At 31.4% G+C, this 24,958-nt stretch overlaps 1 protein-coding gene across 1 annotated transcript; it reads left to right on the forward strand.

Moving 5' to 3' along the window:
• The first annotated feature begins 7,765 nt into the window (after window positions 1–7,765).
• Window positions 7,766–23,737, forward strand: LOC122516559 (mucin-19-like). Its single transcript, XM_043634469.1, has 13 exons — window positions 7,766–7,854; window positions 9,614–9,755; window positions 11,834–11,974; window positions 14,987–15,132; window positions 15,694–15,866; window positions 16,716–16,986; window positions 17,121–17,243; window positions 17,327–17,497; window positions 17,600–17,760; window positions 17,849–18,102; window positions 18,182–21,615; window positions 21,735–21,875; window positions 21,959–23,737. Exons 2-13 carry the CDS (start codon window positions 9,665–9,667, stop codon window positions 23,147–23,149), a joined length of 6,297 nt encoding a protein of 2,098 aa, XP_043490404.1. The 5' UTR covers window positions 7,766–7,854; window positions 9,614–9,664; the 3' UTR covers window positions 23,150–23,737.
• Window positions 23,738–24,958: the final 1,221 nt, after the last annotated feature.

Below are 24,958 nucleotides of genomic sequence, written 5' to 3' on the forward strand. Positions count from 1 at the left end.
AGATAAGGCGAATTCGAGACGCGACTTATTGCGTTGGCAAATAAACCGATTTGTAATTTGTACCAACTTCGTAAAGTGCGTAAGTAGTTGTGTCTCCTGTAAGGTACATGAATCTATCTCTTTCCTTTAGCAAGCAGGTGACATCGATTGAAGTAACATTCAACGATAATCATCAACGTAGCATTCCACGTTTATGATGCCACTTGAAATTTATTTGCAAATTGAAAGATGATTTTGATTTACGTTATTGTTCATCGTAACTTGTTCTTAATCTTTTTCATTCTTTCTTTTTATTTTTTTTTTTTTACATAGAAGTATTCATTGAATGAGTACTCCTAATGAAAAACCGGTGGTGTTAAAAGTTTTTTCTTATTCTACGTCATGTGTTGGAGTACGCATTTACGATTAATTTAATTTTAAAAAAATGTAATATATATATTTATATTTTTTTTTTTTTATAAAAGTATTGTATTTTCTAAATTACTATTTTAAAGTAGACATTTCGGAAGTAACTACGATATCTTCGTCCAAATCTATTTCCTTTAGTGAGAGAGATACGCCCACATAACGAAAAAAGTAAAGAAAAGAAAAGAAAAGTAAAAGAGAAAGAATAATTAAAGATCGTATCGTGAGTGACAGTAACCGTAAATTCGTTTAGCTGCTGAAATAAAAACACGAGCCCCCCCTCTTCGATACCGATGTTCCTAGGTCACTTTCTTTCCTGGTTGGTTCGCCAATTCGACCAATCGAAAAGTCGATTTCTTTTGGTTACTTTTTATTTTCATTCATATTTCGAGACAGATTTGTAAAGTCATCTTGTTAAATTTTCAATCCATTTCTGTCATCGCACAAAGTACATACTATCACTTTTTATTTTACAAAATTTCTGAAATAATTAAACAGCAATACTTCGTTGTTAATCAATCTTAGATATTATTAAAATTTGTTTTAAATTATTATTTTAATTTTCAAACAATTAATTCAATTCTAACAAGTTTAACAGTATGTTAAATAAATAAATATACGCATCATGTGTTAACATACGAATTGTTACGAATTGTTACGATAAACTTATGGATCTAATAATTAATCAATTTTTTGTTTTCTATTTTATTATTTGCCTCTCTCTCTTTCTTTATTCTCGTAATCCCTTCGACACGAATTATCGTAACTTTCTTTTTCTGTATCGTAAAGCATATTATATATGTACACATACATATATCAAAAAAATAAATATATAATCCCATAATATTCACAATGTAGAAGTTTCTTTTTCTTATAGAATTTATTTGAATAATCAGAGGTATCAATTTTCACGCTCGTCAAACCGAGTGACATTTATTTTTGGGGGCAAGTAAGAAACGAATTTTGATGTGAATTTGACGATGGCGCCATTTTTCGAAGGGTTCGTCGTCGTCGTTGATGTTGTCGTTGTCCTCGTCGCGGTAACTAACAAGGAAGAAAATAAAAGAAAAAGAAAAAAAAAATTAAAAATAAAAAGAAAAAAAGAAAGAAAGATACTTTGAAATCGGAAGACGTGACGTAATACTTGCGGAGAAAGCAGCAAGGCAAAAGTCTTGGTCTCTGGACATAAATGAGAAGCTGGTCGTCGACAGGGTTTTACACGCGTGTAGGTCACACCCAAAATCGTGTGCACGCGTGAAATGCTTTTCGTTGTGGATCACCACCACGAAAACTACGTTCGAGAAATGTTCTTACGTAAAATCATTTCAAACGAGCATACGTTCATTCGCAGATTTACGATTTCCATTCGACCAAATATGTACAACACATCGTTCTTTTATATTCCAATTTATATATATTGGAATTATTATATTTATAATAATTAAATTAAATATTTTGATATAATATTAAATATAATATAAATATTAAATTAATTGGATATTAAATATTGAAATTAATATATATTTTTTGTTCTTTCGTTTGTAGTTACTGTTTGAAGAAAAAATAATAATCAATAAATATTTATGTAACATGATTATTATTATCGTTCTATCCCCTTATTTTCCCCTTGAAATTTTAATTCGTAACACGTTTGAATAATTTTTAATACAATTATTATTGACGAGATAATCACAACGTATGATTTTAATTTTAAACAAACATTTTATGGTTCCTGTTAAAAAACAATAACATAATGTTTTTCTTATTCGCATTATCGAAAGGCAAATAAATAGTTAGAGAAGTATAAGTAGACACGTGTTAAATATGATCTCTTGCGAGATTCCAGTTAGGTTACGTCATTAATGGGGAACCATCGTTCGTTGAAAGGACCTTGACAATGCGGGGTCAGGCGAGGGTGTTCTCTCCTTCGATATTAATTATACAATTTTATACGTTTTATCTTAATAATAATCTTTATTATACGGAAAAGAAATTTACATTATTATTATTATTCAACTTTGCTAGAGAATAGAATAGATAATAAATAAATATCGAATGTATTTTTATAAACTTAATGAAAATTATATCGATAAGAGAACGATGAATTATAAAATGTTTAATAAATCGATTGGAAAAAAAATACGAGTCTGGACAAGGACGATCATTGGATAATTATTTATTCGTTAATTAATTGAAAATAAAATTTTATCGCACGTAAGAAAAGTATTCGTACTTTTTTGTTTGTTTGTTGTTAATAAAATTTGAATATCTATAAATAGCTAAAAATATAAACACGTATTTTAAATGAAACATAGAAAATCATTAATTCGTGATTAATAAATGTCGATTAAAACAAGTTATTAGTAGAATGAAACGTAACGTTAAAATATAATTTCTATCGTAAAAAATGCGGAACTCGCGTAATACATTTAAATTCTTAACTATTCGTTATAATTAGGATTGTGATTGATACGTTTGAATTGACGTTTGTAAATCGAAATATTTCATCCCGATATGCGTTCATGCGAAAATAACGAGTTACGATAAGGGAAAGCATTTTGCTTCGGGGCTTTTTACGTTGTGTCGCTTTAGGCAATTCTTTTAACTTTTGTGTTTGAACGCAAGCAAACAAACAAACTAGTATAACTTTGCATTAGATCATGGAGTAGATATTTTTCATTGTCGGTTCTTTCTTTTCTTATTCTTTCTCTCTCTCTCTCTCTCTGTGTCACTTTCTTTTGAATCACGATAAAATATCGTTTTACATTAGCTATTATATATTGATTTCTAAAATAGATGCCCTAGTTTATTATTTAATCACGAATATTAATTCTTCTCTCACGTTATATATATATCCTTATAAATTATTAATAATTCAACTTTCTATTTTTCCTTTTTTTTATTTCATTCATCCGATTCTTGTCCCCCGCCCACGTTCGAAAAAAAATGATAAAAATTAATTATTACATAATAATGTTTGCTTTATAGAATGGATGTATTATTCTATATTATTAGTTCATGGAAAATTTATCGTTAACCGTACGAAATTTCTTTTTGTTTTGTTTCTTTTTTTTTCGACTTTACTTTCTAAAAATGTCGACTTTAGAAGAAGAGGAAGAAGAAAAATAAGAAGAAAGGGATACACCACCACCTCCGTTATTATTTATTTCACCAATCAAGATCCTGTTACAGCTAAAGAACTGTTTCACTTATTATCCAATGCAAATAAGCTCTCTCTTCTGTCAAGTACTTTCGTATCACTAAACAACTTGTTCCATTGAGAGAAGTTACCTGTTCAAAACAAGTGGTTCAGGTAATCGAGTCCTTATCTGGAACGTACCTTTGTCAAAATCTACTTCTTTTATACTTCCTGATCGCTACACAAGAGATTTTGAATTTTTTACGGAATAATAATCATTAGAAAGATAACTTTTCCCCTGATTTAAACAAAAAAAAGAAAAAAAAGAAAAATATAAGAAAGAAAAAAAATGATTTTAAAAATAAAATCGTAATTTACTAATTAATCAATGAAATAATGAACGTATGATTAAAAGTTGTTCAACATAAATGCCCGAAGCTTATTCTCGATATTCAACGAAAGATTATCGAATTAAGAGGACTCTTATATAAACGTGTGCTACAGAAATAAAAAAAATAATCGAATAAAAGAACATTAAAGTTGCGAGTACTTACAAGTATGGTTACGTTGTAAGAACCAATAATAAAATGTTCATAGTTTTTACCATGTTTCAAACGATACTTGATACGATTCGAACTACTGCGACGATATAATTTAAACGTGTAAAATTGTTTACAAAAAGAAACATAAATATGAAAAAGAATTTTTACGAAAGTATTCATCGACTAATGGATTATCATTTGATCTTGTGAAAATAAACGATCATGTACATTCATTCTTCCACGTAATATATGAAAAATATATTTACAAATGTCATCGTCTTCGATTAAAAAAATCATTAGAATTTTTTTCCAAGTAACAATAAGTCTACTTATTTATTAAATATCTTATTCGCGGAATGGTTGTTTAAAAAGAAAAAAAAAAAAAAAGAAAATACCATTCTCGTCGACGTAATTAATTTGCCGATGACGTCCGTTTTCGTGAGATTTATTCGAAAGGTAAAGAGAAATTAATTCTTGAATCGAGAATCCGGAAGACATTGAAAAAGAAATGTTGCGAGTGAAACGTTGCGTAGATCTCTCGGGGGAAGAAAGATGAAGAAGAAAAAAAGAAAAGAAAAGGAAAGAAAAGAAAAGAAAAAAAGGAAAATGAAATAAATATCTTGAATTTCTTTCTCCTTATTTCTCGAGATTGTTACCTTAAACAATTTCCAATGATTCAATTGCCGTAACGTGTAATTACGAGGATAGTGAACGTGAACGCGAACTCAAACAACCATGAATGATAATCCATAAACATGTTAGATATTATCCCGTGGCCTTCCTATTATTTAGAATTTTCTCACGGTATATTTTTTGGCAATTGACATTGTAAAACGAACGTGTGTAAATTGAATGCATTAAAAAGACAAAAATTTCATGGGAAAATTCGCAGGATTTAACGATTCTATTCAAACAAACATGAGTTTCTTTTTTGTCGACGATTAGTATCACGATTACTATCATTTTTTTTTTCCCTCGGAAGATAAATTAATTCTTACAACCGATCGTCCGATCCCTCCTTTTATCCGTCGCTTTTGTTTGCTTCTATTTTTAACATTTCTTGGGAATAAATTGTTAAAGATTACGTAATTACTTCGTAATTACTTAAAAAAATAATAAAATAAAAAAGTAAAATAATAAAGATATAAAAATTGTATTAAATTGTAATCTATTGTTTAATACTTAATAATAAACAATTTATAATACGTCCTCACATTCGTTGTTAGAAAAAAAAAAAGAAAATATTTTATCTCGACGGATATGGTCAAATTTTATTACAAATGGTAGGAAAAGAACAGAAATATGACCATCGATGGTGGCTTATCCTTGAAATGGAATCGTTTGTTTCCCCCGTGTAATGTAAAATTGTTTCGTCCGATTATGGTTCGATGCAATTTAATGCGTCAATTTAATGAAATCCGTCTTACGCGGTATTATTATATTGCGAACGGTGATACTAGTCATCAGAAACGCCCACAAACGAGCTAGTGTCTCCTTTTCAAGTTAACCGCGCGCACAACCTTTTTACTAGCGATGCAATATTTCTAAAAGAAAAAAAGAAAAAAAGAAGTTCCTTTCCCTTCGCACAGTCTCGGATCGCATACGCGCGGACTCGTCGTTGCACCGACGCAATTGCACCAGATTGCCTACAGGCCTTACGAATGATCGACGACTCACACTACAGTTTATTTTGATATTTTTTCTTCTTTTATTTGAACGTACGTAAACGAAATTTCGTCGCGTGTAAACTTTCATTTCCTATTTTCATAAATTATTCGTATTATTTTACAACAAATACAAGCATCTTTCGTTATCCAATTCCAAGGTAAATTAAATTCACATTTAGTATTTAAAAAGAAAATATATATATATTACCGTTAATTCATAAAATATCTATACTAGTAAGTAGTTAAGGTATGAAAGAAAATAGAATTACATATTTTAACAAGATAATATATATATTTTTATATTATTTCTTAATAAAATTTATATACCGTAAGTTATTGATAATAATTTTAATCGAATATATTCGTAATAATTTATATAACTAATTAAAAAATCGTACCTATTATTAGTCTGTCGTTCATCAATGGCCATCGAATTTACAGTTACTACGCTATTTCGAATAATTCAACGATAAATTAACAAATCGTTCACTATAGTTACATAATTATCCATCTCCATCTGGAGGTTTTCGTTCAATCTGAAAAATACTTTACGAGTTACATCAAAATTCGTATTCGTTGACTCACCGAGCAACCAATGCAATGCCAAAATTTTGCTCGTTGTCTCTTTTCTTTGATTAACGATCAAGTGGCGCTCACTTTGTTGGTTATTCTCGAAAGTGACGTAATTCGCGTAAAGGATCTATGCTAGTAACAACAAAAACGTATGAAAGTAATCTCCTCCGGATTGCCAAGTAAGTAACAACAACCTTATCCATCGGATGATTCATGCCTCCTCATTCATTTTTATTTTCTTCTTTTTTACTGTTTCATTTAAACAAAACGAGTTCGCGAGATTTTCATTGAGAAATAATCCAAACTGACAATTTTATATTATAGAAATAATAGATTAATAATAATAGTAGTAATATAAATATAAATATATAATAATAATAATAATAATAATAATAATAATAATAGAAATAATCAAACTGAGATTGGAATTGGTTCTCACGTTAGAACTGTCTAGACTATAACACCGATCACTTTTTAGATAGGATAGATGTCAAATGGTACAGATAGATTCAACAACTACACAACTATTTTCTATATAGATTTGCCTCGTACTCGATTCATAATTTTCTTTAACCGTGATCGAACGTTAACGTTACTCAGCAGAAACACCAACGTTGGTAACACCATTTACGAGTAGTAATATCCGATACAGATCGGTCATTGAATTCGATCGATTTTCTGTCTTATTGATACTTCGTAAAAAGATATCATTTGATGTTAAAGATAAAAAAAAAATGAAAAATATATTACATTATATAATACTGGTAGGAACTTTGATTAATTAGTATAATTGGGGGACAAGTGATGTGGATAAATCATGATCCTGCTATACTTATATCTTCATTCGATTTGATAATAGAAACAATCGATAATTAAGATCTCTAATCTAGATCTTATTGTATATGTAAATTAATAAAAATATGATTACAAATGTATTATTATTATCTAATACGTGGATAGGTAAAAAAAGACAGTTAATGTTATTTTGATTAAAATCTGATCATATATTTATCACACAATTAAGGAATTTTCTCATCGTTAGCATTAGTAAACGTTATTATCGTTGTTAGTTCCGTTTCGAAAGGTACGTCAATAATTATTGATGCGGATATGAAAAAAGAAAAAAAAAAAAAAAAAAAAAAGAAAAAAAAAAGAAAAAAAAAAGGAACGTCGTCGTCTTACGTTAGATACATTGTGATATCCGTTTATCATAAATAGTGTCATGATCGAAAAATAAATTCCTTTTTCTACTCTTATGATGATATTGAACGAAAAATCCACCGATGACGTAACAATAATGCTCGTACGAGAAGAAGAGTGTATCCGTGGTGTCAGATCCTACCTCTCTCTGCTATTCCATCTCATTTACATACGTCAATGATTAATCCGAAGATAGTTAACGCATCTCGTGAAGAGATATACCGTAGAGGACGAGTAAACACGTGTCCAATCATGGGAAATGAAAAGATTCCTTGGTTAAACTGCAGTTCGATACGATCCGTCGTAACGCGTAGATCTGATCGTTCAGGTACGATGATACTTTCGATCTTATTACAACCTTTCTGTATTTTTATCAATCATACAATTTAGAACAATATTTTTTCTCCAAATTATTGATTAATAATATAAATATATTATCCATGATTTTGTGCATCAATACTTTCTGTCGATCAGCATAATCGTTTCTCTTTTCACATTACAACGGTGATTTATTAAACGTTGGAATAAAGTGAATGAAAATAACAACAACAACAACAATAATTCTAGATCGTAATAACGGAACGTTACACTTCCTTTCCTCGTTAATGATGTCTTCGCTTTTTTATTTATTTTTTCCTTCTCTCTCTCTCTCTCTCTCTTTTGATGATAACCAAATATAACTCACAACGAGAATATCGCGTGTTGCTTAGAAAATTCTTTTTCAGTGGAATGTTTAACGAACCGATTATTTGTTAGTGCTTATTTAATTAAATCGATGCCATTAAGTGTGCATTTTGTGCATAGACCACCGTGACCAATTAAATATTCCTTCTCTATTCGGTAAAAGTGTCGGTTCCTTCATTAAATTTATCGTTAAAAGTTCGCTTGTCGCAAAATTATGAAAAAAAGATGCTTGTTAATGTAAACAAAACAAAATTACAATTATCGATTAAATACATAGTTTGATAATCCTTATCAAAAATCTGTACATCGATTATTAACCATTGTTTGCTGTTTTTTTACCATTAAAAGTGAAACCATAATTTCATTTGTATAAAAATTGATCTTCAATGCTATTTCATAAATCAAAATACTTGGTTTTCTCCTAACACTTCATTACCTTCTTTAGTTACTACTTAATGTGAGTGAGTACACGTATTAGGTAACGTATCAAGTTCTTTCCAACGATCGTGATCTTGACAATATTCGTATAATTGTGATCAGTATGCCAACAACGTCGTGCTATCATAAAATTATCATTCCAAATATCTTGGAATACATAAATCATATCTATGATGTAATAATACAAAAAAGTAATATCTACATTTATTTGTTATTTATAATATCCAAAAGAACTCATTTATATATATTTTTTTCTATCTTTTTCTAAAAAAGAAGTAAACAAAAAAAAAGGGAAAGTATATTTTTTCTTAAATATATTACCTGAATAATAATCGAAAGATATATACGTTAGTGAAAAATACTTTTTATGTATAAATAAAAAAAAAATTAAAAATATTCTTGGAATTTATGAATCAGAAGCCTTGTAATGTAACGATCGTAAGAGTTCACTTATTTTTAACTCGAGATAAGCGTGCACTCACACGTATGTAACACGGAAAGTGTCTCGATCTGGGCCAGTCCGGTACCCCACCCCATGATCTTGAGTGTGATCTGTTGGTCCCGTTGGCCTCTGCTCTGCTCGGTTTCTTTCTTTCTCTCTCTCCTTGGTTCTCCCTGAACCGATTCTGTTGGTCCTCAATTACTTCCATCCGGACACACGGATCGGTAGGGTTTACTAAGAGAGCACGAGTCCTCCGAGGGTTCAGTACGAAACGCGCGTTCGAACTCGAAGGAACCTTCTCCTTTGAGATTTTAATTCCTCTCTTCGAGGAGATCTCGATAAACGGATATAATTAAAAATATAAAAAGAGAAAAGAAATAAAAAAAAAAAATCAAAAGTAAAAAAAGTAATTAACAACCGATATAAATATAATTTTTAATATTGAATATTAACACGTTAATCCTTCGATCTCAATGATCACGCCGATAACGAGATTACGAGTGTTTGTTTCTTCAATTTCCAGTATTACTCGAGAGGATTCTATCAAGGATCGATTCAAATAGCAGGAATAAAAATGGATCCTGCTATTGATAAGATGACGACACGATTAATCCTATTGCTTATCCTTTCTTTTTTTACTCCTTTTTCTCATGGATTTAATACGAGTAAGTGTTTTTATATAAATATTTTTATATTTTATATATACTCTATATATTTTTTATTTATATTATATATATATTATGTATATTATTTATTTTCGTTCGTCACACATTAACGTATTTGATGATAATAATGTTATCGTAATTTAATCATTATTATGATCTCCAAAGAAATCATTTAAATCGATATAAAAATAATTAAAGAGGAATATTGTGTTTCAAAAGAAAAACTTTTACGTTAGGATTGATCAGAAGTTTCTAATTGGTCTCTTCGGGTAACCATAAAGAGAGACGCATCTTTTTAAAATTAGATTTTAAATGACTTTCCTGTCATTGTTTGACTCTTGTGAGATCGGTGAATGGAACCATTCTCTCTTTCTCTCTTTTTCTCTCTCTTCAAATAAGATCTTTTAATGAATGCCGAAACACAAAGATCCAAAAGCAAACGTTAATCGTTTACCCACGACGATCGATCGTACTCATCTTTGAGGTTATGTTACGCCATCGCACAACTAGAGCACGCTGTCTGACACAAGGACGATACCAATTACGTAATCGATGCGCTTGTAATGGTCAACGGTGGCCATTAAAGAAAACCGATAACATCGATGAAAAAAGAACGAAAAAATTTATTTAAAAAAATGTGAAGAAAATACACAAAGAGAATAATATATATAAAATACCGAACAAGAGAATAATTCTTCAAAAATTGATCGACGCGTTTAAAAGTATTTTTAACCGTTTAAACATAAGTTATAATAATTTGATATCTTTTACATGTATGTACCTACATTTTTTTGCAATAGGTCTTGAACGTATTTTTTTTCTAATAATGAAAAAAAAAGAAAAAAAAAAAATCCTTTACATACATTCTAATTTATTCATTCTCATGAATTATACATTTTTGTTTCGTTTTAAAATTGGATTTTGAGGTAATGGACATTCGGTTATTGGACAAATTCAACTTGCACGAAGTATTTGAAGTAGTTGAAAAAAGGAAAGGAGAAAAAACAAGCTAAATAATGACGAGGATAGATTAAATACTTTCGTTTTCAAAAAAAAGAAAGAAAAAAAATCAAATGCTACTATCACCGTATGAGTCATTAAAATGATTCGAAGAGAAAGAATCCCGTATAAAGAAAACTTTCACCGAGGAGAATGATTTATCCGACTATCATACTGATCGAGCAACAACGTGAGATCGTTAACCGTTAACAATCTAACAATGCATTGTATTGCTTATTTAATAAAGAATCTCTTTTCGCGCCATTACCCGTCCGTTTATGATAAATCGGGGAATAGTTACGTTGAAGACGTAACTATCAAGCGTAAATCCGTTGTCTCGTTTATCAAAGAAAACATTTCGTTGCGAGAACTTCGTTATTTATTTGCTCTAACTATTTGTATACTTGTTTTTTTTTCCGATTATTGTCAAGTTTTGTTTAAAATCTACGATAATCTTAACGTAATGTAAGCTTCGGAATTTTTCAATTAACAGTTGGATCATGTGAATTGGCATTAAAAGATTTCAAGATACACGCTAACGATATGTGACAAAGTTATTTTCTTCGTTGGTGAAATCAACATATCCGGCAACAATAATTTATAATAATAGCGACTGTCTGTTTCTTTAAAGTAGCAATAAATATACACCTCATACATGCGTCTCTCTCCCTCTCTTTCATTTTCTTTTTTTAAATTTTATTTACTATTTTTTTTCCAACTTTACATAGTCCATGTTCTACACAACAGGTTTGCGAGTTCTATGTAAACGACTATTATAGACGTTTCTATTCGTATAGTGCAATCATCGATGATGTCAACGACAGTGAAACGTGTTTGACGGATGCCTTTGTAATCGTCACTTTTGTTCGTTCGTTTAAAATCGATACAAGATGAAAGAGGATACATGAACGAACGTTTTCAGTTGTTCGTTCATATCTATTCTTAGGATAAAAATAATATTAGTAGTATTGAAAATATGTAAATGTTTAACTTTATAAGAGAAAGAGAAGAAAAAATAATTGTATATTAAATTTGTATCAATTTGTTATTTACTTTTTTCTTTTTTATCTTTCCCCCAGAATGTCGAACAAAAACTTCACCAGGCAGAGAAGTGATTTGTTATACTTCGAAAAAGGATGTGAAATTAATCGGAGATTCGATCTGCAGGTGCACCACTTTGGTACATCAAGGACACGACATACAAAATCTTTCAGTTACCGGTAAGTCTTTCTTTTTTATTTGAAAAAAAAAAAGAAACATATTTCAAAATTCTATTATAACGAATACCAACAAGCTTAACGTAACCAAATTAACATAATAAAAAAATTACCTACGTACGTGCATCGAATCAAGAGTACAAAACGATTACTCATCGAGAACATTCTTGCAAAATTCAATGACCAGACACCCACGTTCAGGATACAACCATAACGGTTGTTATATGACTCATTAACTCGATCTAATCTAACATAAGTAATTTTCAATGAATCAATCAATTCTTACGTTTTCGTCAAATAAGTAAGGAATGAAACAAAAAATATAATATCAGATTAAAGTTCGAAGTTCAAATAGTTAATGGTTAATAATAAATCGATGTCCTTGGTATCATGGTCGATTAAATAGCACACCAAATCGTCTTGGGATAGATAGATAGATAGAAGAAAAAAAAAAGAAGAAGGAAAAAAGAAGTAAGATGACGAAACTAATGAGAAATCGAGAATATGTTACTGGAAATTCTTTCTAACCATGATAGGTAGTATGATGACGTTAGAGTGTCGTTGCGCTTATGCGACGACTTCAAGGAATTGCATAAACGATCCAGCCCGTATTTGAAACCATCGGGTGGTAGTCGTGTCCTTGCACTTGCAACAAGAGACTGCACAAGATACACATCGCTAACCTTTGGATCTGTATATATATCTGTTTCTCTCTCTCGGAAGGTGTATAAAATTTATACTCAACACGTTTACATTTAATTTATTATTTATGAAACCAGATTGATATCGGAGTTTAATTTTCATATACCATAATGGTATAATTCAATTCGAGAAGAGACACTTAAAACACATATTTCAATCATCTACACCTATGTTTCTATATATTTTATAAATATATTATATATTTTCAAGGAAAAGATGATACGATGTTACTGATCGCAAGATATCATCTCGTGTTCCTCGATACCTGTTGCTTAACAATATCCCTAAGAAAAAATCTCTGACATAATTCGATCTTCTCATCCGATGTGACCATCACATTATTTTTCTTTTATCTTATTTCTATCTTTATTTTTTTTGATTCGTAAAAGTATGTATTTGCAAATAATCAGAAACCTATGTTATCGTTGTGATGATGATATTTATCGAAATTAATAAATTTTAAATCGAAATGAAGTCTCGTTAATATTATCGATAATAATAATAACGTATAAAATTTTGGAAGATAAATATACATATTTATTAATATTTTTTTATTTGATATTACTGTTTTATGAAAAAAAAAAAAAAAAACGTGACACTTTAGGATTGAACAAAAATTGACGAAAATAAAATTGCTACCTCATGGAAAAAAGAAACCCCTGAGTAGAGAGAGAGAGACGGATAGACGGGGTAAGGAAAAAAAAATGTATAGGACGTGAGATTATGCGAACATGAGAATCTATCCAGGAGAAACCTTAAAAATGTAGGAGGAACGCTTTTTTTTTTTTCTTTTTTAAGGATTGTTTCTCGAAAGGTAAAAGATATATAATATAAAAAAAAAAGAAATTTTTTTTTTTGGGCCAAGAAGACATGCGATCTCGAAAGTATTGGAACACACACACGTGAGAGTATTCTAATATATTATTTTAATATATCTATACGAGCGTGATTAATTAAATATTTGAAACCACGAAAGTGGTCCCTATTTCTTTGTCGGATGATTCAGATTTAAAAAAAAAAAAAAAGGAGTATTACTTTCCCTGTTCCGGTCCAACCGAACCCATAGAAATTACGTAAAACATCATTCGCATGAATGATAATAAATCGATGATCTATATTCCGATCAAGCTTGACATTCAAGAACTTTTTAAATTATGAATTATAAAAAGACATAAATTGTCTTGTTTGTTTGTACATGCACGAAGAATAATTAAACTTGCTTACTCATAAGCCGATTACATTTCAAATAAATAGGATTATGAATATCACAATGAATTTTTGTTGTTGTAATCTAATTGTAAGTAACTTCAAGAATTACGATGATGTAATTATGCAGTGAACTTTGACGCGTCGCACTGTTGCAACAATGAAAAAAAGAAAATAAAATTCCTCATTCGTCGTTCGCTTGATTTTCTTACCAAGAATTCTTTTAATCCTAGGTATCCTATAATAGTAATAATAATAATAATATGATTTAATACAAAATATAATAAATGAAATATTGCGAATTATTTTACATGATCTAATTTATTCTTCGACGTAGAAAATTTCGTTTCATTTGTTTATAAAGAAATTTTGTAATATGATATATAATTAAAATAAAAGTGATTAACGAAACTATAAAAAAAAATAAAAAATATTTATAATAATCGTCAATTGGATTCCCCATAGTACTTTCGATTTTCGTTGAAAAGAGATTGTACGAGATGTGAACGTAGATCGTTGCAAAAATTGCGATTAAAAGTGTTTACTTTCTTCTTTCTATGCTCCTCTCTCGATTTTGCGACGAGAAAATAATTACAATCATCTAACAATCTAATCGTCTACCTTGAAGACTACCAATGTATACAGCAATTAGTTGATCATACATTCTTTATGTTATTATAAAATGAAATATGCGATGCACTTTTGTAAAAATGATTACACCAAGTTAACCATGACTTTTCTACCTTTTCAACGAACGATATTTTTTTACAAGATGAATTTTCTTTTTTTTTTTTTCCCCTTTTTTACAATTAATACCAGAAAGGTCGAATTCAACGCACGTGAATCCGTGATAAAAATAAATTAATTTTATTACACGTGTCGTTTCTAGATCAATTGAAAAGATTAATCACGAAATTGCATTCGAACAATGTATTAATATATCTCAACAATATTTTTTAATTGTCATTAATTAAAACTACATTGTACCTGTCTGTTAAGTATTTTTTTAATTAAATGATCGTCTCGTCAGTTTTTAATAAGATTTTTTTCATTCGTTTTACCGAACATACCTTAAAGAGAAATGAATTTTGAATATGTCTTATCTAGATTTTCAAGAATTTAGCGAAGATCTAAAAGAAGTGAATCCTCCACTCCAATTCGTTATTTCCGTTAACGATCCTGCAGGAATTCTTAAAACTTCCGGTACGATTCGTCAGACGGCTGCTGCCCGTTTGGTTAACATTTTAAATGAGGTAAGTTATTCGTAAGATTTTAATCGAAAAAATCAATATAAATATATCACGTGGAAAATGTTAACTTTTTTTCTTTAGCAAAAAAACAAGTTGATACAGAATGACGTAGTACTAATAAATAATTTTTATCTTAACTCGTATACTTTTATTTTGTTGAGAACAGAGAGATACGTAATTTAATCATTTATTACTTTACTTCAAATATTATAATTATTATCATTCGAATGTTTATCGAATTAATTATTGTATGCCTAAATATAGGCAATGAAAAATTGTTCACTGTCGATAAAGTTGCTTTCCGGTGTGTTAATTATCAACCGATTCAATTACACTTCTATGCATTACGTGTAATCAAAGAATACAGGTGTAAAAGTCCGATATGTTATCTTAAAAACTTTTTACCGAGAAATGTCTATAAAAAACAACGTTACCGACGAAGTTTGGAGTGTTATCAATTTTTAGGTGCAACATTAATATAATATTTCTATTTTAATGATAACAAAGTACAGAATTAATATTATACATTATTTATAGGTAATATAATTAATATATTATTTGAAGGTTGACGGTGTGGAACTAAATGTAACAGCTGGTTCAAAAGAACGTCTTTATCACTTCGTGAAGGGTCTGAAAGACGAAATGGTACGAAAATCTATCGACAAAAGGATACTGATGTCATTACCAACGAAACCAGAAGATTTAGCGAAACAATTCGATTTAAAACAACTTTCTAAGTAAGAAAACTTTTTTTTAATAATGTGTTTTTCATTATTTTTTTACGAGTATATAGCGAACAACTGAATGAGACGAGTAAAATGTTACGAAAATATAATTCACGATTTATTTAATATCCTTGTTCGTTGTCGTTCAATTTGAAAAATCATATTATAGGTAAATGTAAAGGAAACAGTAGTAAAAAAAAAAGAAAAAGAAAGATTATTGAGCATTCTGGTAGATAACTTTATCCTTGTAACACTTGAAAGATTACTCGCGTACGTGGATCATTTTAAGTATACTTACATTCGTTGTTCATTTGATTGAATCATACGCGAAATGATGATGATCCATATCGCACTTATGTGAGACAATCTGACTATTCGGAGTATTAACTGAATATGAATGAGCTTAGAAACTTATTCGGAATAAAATATTACGAATGTAAATGAATTCATGTTATAGTATCATTTTTTAAAACAAGCTCACGTGATCCCGATGACACGAATACCTTACATATATTATCAATCTTCATTTTTTTCTTTATTAATTCATTGTTCTTTCTTTTTTTTTTTTCTTTTCGTAATCCAATTTTATAAATCATTTCGTCATTGTAACGTTTAATGAGAATCTCAAGAAACATTAACATCGTTGTAATGTCACTGGAAAGCATAAATTATGGAAATCGAGTTAGAAGTATGAACAACAAAAAATCTACAACAGATGCACTTATTATCTCTCTCTATTTCTTTTTTTTATTTTTTTCTAATTGTCTAGTATCATATTACGGAAGAATATGACGTTAAAGTATTGTATATACGTAAAATGTCAAATGCAATCTAATTTATATATTCTTTTTCCATAAACAGATACGTGGATTTATTTACGATTGCCACTCATTACCTAACAGATGACGATGAAGTTTATTATACTTTTCATCCTTCCCGTATGATGGGTTTATTCGATATGCTCAACACAGACAGCTTAGTTGATCTTATAAGCGGATTAGGTGCACCAAAGAACAAGCTATTGATTTCTATGCCATCGAGTGCTTACAAATTCAATTTGAAAAATGAAACGGAGAATGCACCAAGGTCAAATACCGAGGACAAATACCCAACTGTCATCGATCGGAAAGAGGTAAGAACAAAAAAAATGAAATAGAAAGAGAGATGAGAAGAATCTAATTAGCATTGAATTTAAATATATTACGATCACATAGTGTTAACAGAATAAGAAGTAGGTTGAAAACAATTTGTCGATTATACTTCTAGTTCTGCGAATCAATGGACGACGAAGAATGGACTATCGAAAGAGACGAGGATTTAACGGCACCTTACGCGTTTAAAAATAAAACATGGATTGCATTCGAGGACAAAATTTCAGCTCGCATTAAAGTATAACTAAGTGAATTATAATTTCCCTTTCTATCTTTCTTACTTTTTTTATGTTATATAATAAAATTGATTTTTGTTTATAGGGAAAATATGTAATTCTACGTGGACTTGCTGGTTTGGGTATTTGGGACATAGAAAATGATTTAAAAAGTGATTGTGGTGAACCGATTACTCATGATGTTCATCAATCTTTTAGAAATTTGAAGAAAAGATCGGCACACGATGTGTTCACTTCGCTAGAAGATGATCTTCATGTAAATATATATATATATAAATCTTAATTTATGATAAAAATTATATTGTTTTAATCATTTGATACTCTTATCGTCAATCTATTATTCATTCTTGATTTTTAGCAAGCAAAAATTACTTATCCTAATAAAGTAAAGTCATCGGACTACAGAGTGGTTCGAGTAGTCGATACCGAGGGACACATTCGTGCAGTACGCGAAAATACGCAAACTGAATTTCCTTGTGTAAGGCAAGGTTTCTTCGTGCATCCAAAAAGTTGCAACAGGTAATCATTTAGTTGAAATTAAAAATCTTCATCTGTACAGTATACCGACAAATATATTATATAAAATTTTAAATTATTCCTTTAACAGATTTTATCGATGTGTCAAATTCAATCAAGCCATAGAGAATTACTCGGTCTTCGAATTTGATTGTCCAGCTGGATTGGCATTCGACGAGCGAACAGAAGTTTGCGTTTGGCCAGGATCTTTGTCCCAAGGATCTCCATGTCCTGGAAGTAGCGAAGTTGCACCTGCTCCTCAAGTTAGATTTCAATGCCCACCTAAACCAGGATACTACGCCGATCCTCGAAATTGTCGTTGGTTCTTTGCCTGCATGGATTTAGGTATGGCAGATCTTCTCTTTTATGTATTTCTATTTAAACAGCATACTCGTTGTATACTTATACAAGAACTTAATAACAGGTGGACCAGAAATGGTGGCTTTCGAATTTCGTTGCCCTTATGAATTGGTATTCGATCAAGAAAAATTAGTTTGCGAGTGGCCTTGGTTGGTACCCAGTTGTTCAAATTCTGGATCGGGCTATACAAGAAGCGAATATGATATTCATGCTAGTAGCGGATCTACTCAAGGTGTGGGTGGATTTGTTACCGGTGGAATACCCGATGGATTTTCAGGAACAACTGGAGCAGGTTATTATCAAACTGGTGCTAATGGATTTACTGGTTCATCTGGTACAGGATTTACGGGTTCATCTGGTACAAGATTTACTGGTTCATCAATTGGACACGGCATTGGACAATCAGGCTTGAATACAGGTTATTCGGATGTAACTGGAGGATTTTCAACTGGATCAGGTACTAGTAGTACTACGGGATATGGATCAATTACTGGTTCACATGGAATTGGTGGACATTTTACGGGAAGTGTATCAGATGGATTCAAAGGTTCAACAGGCACAGGATATATTGGAATTCAAACAAATACCGATGGATCTAGATATTCAGGATCGTTAGGATCTAGTAGTGTATATCGGGATTCTACAACTGGTGTCCACGCAGGATCGGGATATACGAAAACTGGTAGTGATTCGTCGAGTTCTAACACCTATTTACAATCGAATGGTCATAGCTCTTTTGGATCAGGATATTCACAAGGAACACGTGGTCCTTATCAAGGTTCTAGTAATACGATTCAAACTGGTGGTGGATCTGCAGGATCTATTAATGGTGTATATACCAGTGGTATATCGACCAGTGGATTATCAGGTTCCCAATATACGGGAGGTTTAGTAACTGGTAATGAATATTCTGAATCGTCTAGTACTGGTTATAAAGGGGGATCTGGAAAAATTGATTCTGGTTTTGGATATACAAGACCGATAGATTTACATACTCAAGGTTTCAACGAACAGAAAGGATCTAGTGGATATTCAGACAGTACATTACATTCGGGAGTAACTAAAGGAACATTTGGACAAACAGGAGGATACACAGGATCATCTGGAAGTAGCTATACTGATTCTTCGAACAGAGGATATTCGCGAAGGCCTTCTATTTCTGGATCTTCTGCTGGAATTGGACCTGCTGGAACAATTAATTACTCAGGATCTACAGGATCTGGATATACTGGATCAGATTTCTCAACGAAAACAAAATATACAGGCTCATTTGATGCGGGACACTTTGGAGGTTCTAGCACTGTATTTACAGGATCAACGTCAATAGGTTCAAATTATCCTGATAAATCGATAGTAAGTGGAAAAGTTGTACCGGGAGTATTACAAGGTGCAGGTTACGACACGACATCTACATTGACACAAGGCCATACGGGTAGCAGTTCTCATTATTTTGAAAAATCTAAAGATTCTGAATTGCCTGGTTATACTATACCAGTACAAATTATACCCGGGGAAGTACCGTATTATACAAGTGGTGTTACTGGAGGTAGTTCAGTAACAGATACTGTTAGTGGAACCTACAGTGATGGAAAAATTGGTTCGGGTTCTACAGCATCAATATTTACAAATTATCAAGGCCAAACAGGTACACATATTGCTGATCATACAGTATCTCGTGGTCCCACATATTCCGGAATCAAAACAACTTACACCGGTGGTACTGATGCAACAAACGTTTTCCGTAAAGATGGATTCAGTAAATACGATGGTGTTTCGGGAAGTAATTTAAATATTACATTAGTACTTGATAAAACTACGCCTATACCTAATAGATTTTATCAACATACTGGTTATTCTGATGGTTATAATCTTGGACAAACAAGTACTGGCGCTATCATTACTGGTACCAATGTCGAAGGGGCCATAGTTACTGACGATTCTTCTTCTGGATCTGTTATTACTCAAGGAGATATATCTGGATCAATTTCAACAGGATCAGCTCAACAAGGAACTGTTATCACTGGAAGTAGTCAACCAGGATATGTTAAAACACAAACTGGTTCTCCTGGCTATGTTGTTAGTGATGGAGTTAAAACTATCTATTCTGAATCAGCCAGTCCAGGCACTTTGTTGCACGGATCCGTTTCTTCGGGCGTTTCATTGGGTGGAACTCCTACTTCTGGTATAATCTTACAGGGACAGAGTAGCCCAAGTACTCATTTAACTGGCCAAACTTCTAGTGGTGTTTTAGTAGGTGGAAACGTTCAAGAAGGTACTACTGTTGGAGGAAATTATTTCTATACCGGTTCTGAATCGTCAATTTATAATAGTAACAGAGGTTCGATTAATGTAGGACAGGTGACCCCTTCAACCACTGAAAGAACAAGTTATAAAACAAATGAATACCATGATAACGGAGGACGTGGTACCATCAAATTTAATAATGGTCTCGTTACTACTAAATACACTGAAAGTGATCTTACAGATTACAGAACTTCAATTGGTACGCTTCCCGACAATGTTGTGCCTGGAGGCAGATTGGACGGAATCTACAGTCAAACAGGTTCTTCGGGATACACTTCTACTAAATCTAATACATTCATTCAAGATGGATTTACAAAAACAGGACCCACAAGAACGGGATATGTAACTGCAACCTTAGGTGGTAGAGGATCTTACGCTACCAGTACTGGACAGCGACCTACAATAAATTATGATAAAATTGGAGAAAACGCTTTTGACGGAAATGTTGCTGGGTACACGAAAACGTCTAAGATCTATTCAAATGTAATTACATCAACTGAGGCACCAGATGCTACTCATATCGACACGTCTAAAATCACTTTGGGACCAGCTGTATCGCATTCGGTATCAAATATTTACGATAATACTGGTGGTACAAGATATTCCACGTCTAGCGGAGGATCTTATACGGTGACGACACCTTCTTACCTAGATGTTGGAATTTCTCAAACACCATCGACCATAGATTCTGCAGGAGTAACACCTATATCGATTGGAGTTGACACGCACAATAAACCAAGCTACGTATCTGAACAAGTTCCAACAGGATTTGTTAAACATAAACAACCAACACCTACTGTTTCATCAGGACTTTACACTACTGGACCACTTGAAAACTACAGAACAACAATTTTCGAAGCAGCTAAAATTCCAATATCCGAAACTATGGTTCAACCAGTATTCGATAATGGTTACAAAACTATTATTTCTTCAACACCTATCCCAATTACTTCAACCGGAGCAACATATACTTATAAGGATAATCGCTTCAACACTGGATCTCTTTCCACGCATGGACAATCTGTCTTCGAAACTGGGGCTTCTTTCCAATCAACTGGTTTATACAATCAAACAGATCACATCCCTGTTACCACCTCTTTACCTTCAGTTTCTATATCTTCTGGATATGTTTCGGAAAAGTCAAGACCATCAACAATATTTGGAACTTATACACAACCGACTTTGCAACCAGAGGTAACTTTTTTACTCGATCCATTGAATTTATTATTATCACATTATTGTGTCTCAAATTAAATGAATCTTAAGACATAAGTAATATTATAATAGTGATTAATAATTTGATTGTTTCTTAGATACAATACGTTCCTAGTAGCACTACAGGATCCGTTTCAACTGGTTTTAATGGATATACTTATACTAAAGGAAAGATACCATTTGGAAAAGATGTCACACCTTCTACTATAATTTATCAGCAACCAACAGAAAGTATACAGGTTCGATGATTTATTTAAAATGACATCATTTTCTAAATATAAATGTTCATAAAATATAACGAAAAAGTTTTCTTTTTTTTCAGTCATCGTCAACGACACCTTCTTCACCTATCGGAGTAGTCTACACGAAACCATTCTCATTATCCAGTATTACTTATGATCAGTCTACGCCAAAATCTATTTCAGTGACTGATGATCAAGATTACACGACGAAAACAAAGACATCATTTGGATCGAGCACTTCTTTTGGAGGATCACCAACGAATTTAGATATCTCACGAGATAAAGTAGAGACCCTTGTAAATAATTACAACAGAGGAACAGTTAAATATGTTCCTAGTAAATATGACACCTATACTGGAATCGATAGTACAAGTTCTACAGGATCGACTTACAGAGGATCAAGCAGAAAACAATCATCCTATTCAACTTCGGCTGGTCAAACTTACGTTGGATCAACGAGAACGCAAAGTACACCAATTATAACGACGTACTCAGGTGGTTACAGCAAAACGTCATCTGTAACACCGTCTTACGAAATAAGCACGAAAACAACAGGAGTTCAAACTAAAGGCAAAGTTATTGTTAAATGGAGCGATCTTCATCCGTTACTGATTAGCAAACTCGGTGCAGAATGTACTTGCAAAGCTGATCCCTTCGGAAATCTTCGTGGACCTGGAAAGAAATTAATAAACTCATCGAAGGGTCAAATAGATCTTGCCAATTACGATGAGTCAGATGTTTATGTTGATCTCGAAAATGATGGCTCAGGCGAATACGATTACGTTACCAATTATGAATCTTCCTCACCGAGACCTTTTAAAATTGAGAATAAGGCTATCATTGGAAACACTGATAAGTTTTCTTCGATCAAAAGTGTGTCTCCTGGTTCGACTTATTTACCTAGCGTATCTACATCCGCTGTTACTCGCAGTTATATTCCCAATGAAAGATCAGGAAAGAAATTGGAGCAAAGTGATTCGAGTACCAACTCAATCGGTGGCTCGTCGACCAACTTCAATAGCTTTGTTCCGAAAAATCTCGAGGAATCCGAAGAAATTCTTGAAGGTCCCAACGATTGTGCCAGACCTGGTCTTTTCAGACATCCAAACTCCTGTAACAAATTCTATGCTTGTCACTGGGACGAATGGAAGAAAACATTTACTCTTCATGTATTCAATTGTCCGGTGTTCTTAACCTTCGATAGCAACGCAGATGCCTGCAATTGGCCCAGCAAGGGACCAGCCTGCCAAGATGGCAACTTATTGGTTTAAAATTACAACTATTGTTCTTCCATTATTCGTTTATTTACGATCACGAGCAAACATTTCTTTCCTTTTATCGTCTTCTTCTTCTTCTTCGTCTTTTGAAATTTCAAAGATGATTGCAACGATACTCAATCTTCAGATCACGTGAAATCTAATGGCAATTGTTAAATTTTTATTAATTACGAATGTTTGATAAAATTCTTTACGAGCGTATTAACAAAATGAACGAAACGAAAAAGAAAGAAATGAGATAAAATTTTCAACAATCGGATCATAACGTACAAGTTAAATTATCCGAAAGATTTTCGATTTATTTGTTAACTGCATGAGTATGAACAAATACGTGAATGAAGGAGAAACGTGATTCAAGATGAACGAGATGGAAGCGTTCTTAAGGTGCATAGACCTAATGATGCCTCTCGAGTTTTAAAACAATAAGTGAAAGCCTACTTTATTGTGATCTTTGATCCAAATCGAACCGAGAGATCGATACGAACGATTTCGATGCGATATTCTCGCGAGCAATTGTAAATATTTCAACTTTTATATTTTCTTTCTATTTCTTTCTAAATTTGTATATATCTATTATTATATATGCACATATATATTTATACATTATACAAGCATATATATATGTGTGTGTGTGTGCGTTATGAGACCTTATCTTTTTCTTTGAAAATATACGAAAAGAGAAATTCGAACTAATTTTGAATATAATGAGAGAAAAAAAATTAGAAAGAAATGTGACACCACGTCGAATACTCGAAAATGTTATTAGCTTCTATAATAACTTATATATGAGTAGATATTAATTTCGTAAGATTATTTAAATTAAGTGTCGATAAAAATTACACACTGAACGTTATTTAACGATACAAAAATAGATCCCAGATCAATGCACAATTTTTTTTTATGAAAGATTCACTCGAATCGGATCTAAATTATCCGAATTTTTCTTGATTATTTGTTTTTATCATTATTTCTTGTTTAATTAATTCTGTGTTCAATCCATTACTATATTTTATCGCTCTGTTTGTTCAACCACTCCGCGATTTAATCGTCAATTTAATTATCTATCTATTATTTATTTCGTTCGCTTGTTTTATTCGATAGCTTTTAAGTATGGCATGCCAAATGCAATACCCATTTTATTGTCTATCCTTATGGCATAATTTCTTGTTTTATTTTTCTTTATAAACTACGAATAAACCCTCTACAATGTGGAATTTTTTTTTTTTAAATTAATCTGTTCAAACAAAATTATATGATGTGATAATGATTGTAACATATATTCGTTACGTTTGTCCTATTTGAAAAAAAAAAAAAACGAATAAAAATTCAAGAAATATACTTGAAAAGAAAATGAGACGAATAATATGTATATTACAATCCAATAGTATAACTGATACTAGTACAACTATAGTATACTATAAGTATAATCTATAATTAACAAATGTTAATGTTCGAATACGAACTAACGAATAATTTTATAACGAAAAATGAAATAATAATACGTAAAAAAGAATACAGATAATATTAGTGCGTATTTTAAACATTGCGTTGTATTATCGAGGGTTAAAAACGTTTTCTTTTTCTTTAGATATTATTCCCTTCTTTGCGTCCTAAGTCAAAGCTTTTATCGCATCTGTCGTGCCATTTCATTATAATTATTTTCTGTTAATGATTATAAAATGAATGTGTGAAATAAAATTACAAAAGAAACGAAATTTTATTTAACACCTGTCAATATTATTAATATAAAAAAATATATAATTATGAGACACATTTCGTTCGTACGACGGAATAGAAGAAAAT

Source organism: Polistes fuscatus, unplaced genomic scaffold (genome assembly GCF_010416935.1).
Source record: "Polistes fuscatus isolate 324 unplaced genomic scaffold, CU_Pfus_HIC Scaffold2, whole genome shotgun sequence".
In the NCBI taxonomy this organism is placed as follows: Eukaryota; Metazoa; Arthropoda; class Insecta; order Hymenoptera; family Vespidae; genus Polistes; species Polistes fuscatus.

Excerpts from the sequence above, each read along its gene's own strand:
- LOC122516559 (XM_043634469.1), top strand. The coding sequence starts at position 9,665 with ATGGATCCTGCTATTGATAAGATGACGACACGATTAATCCTATTGCTT. Across the intron at positions 17,244-17,326 it reads AAATTTCAGCTCGCATTAAA|GGAAAATATGTAATTCTACG; the intron begins GTATAACTAAGT and ends TTTTGTTTATAG. Across the intron at positions 17,761-17,848 it reads CATCCAAAAAGTTGCAACAG|ATTTTATCGATGTGTCAAAT; the intron begins GTAATCATTTAG and ends TTCCTTTAACAG.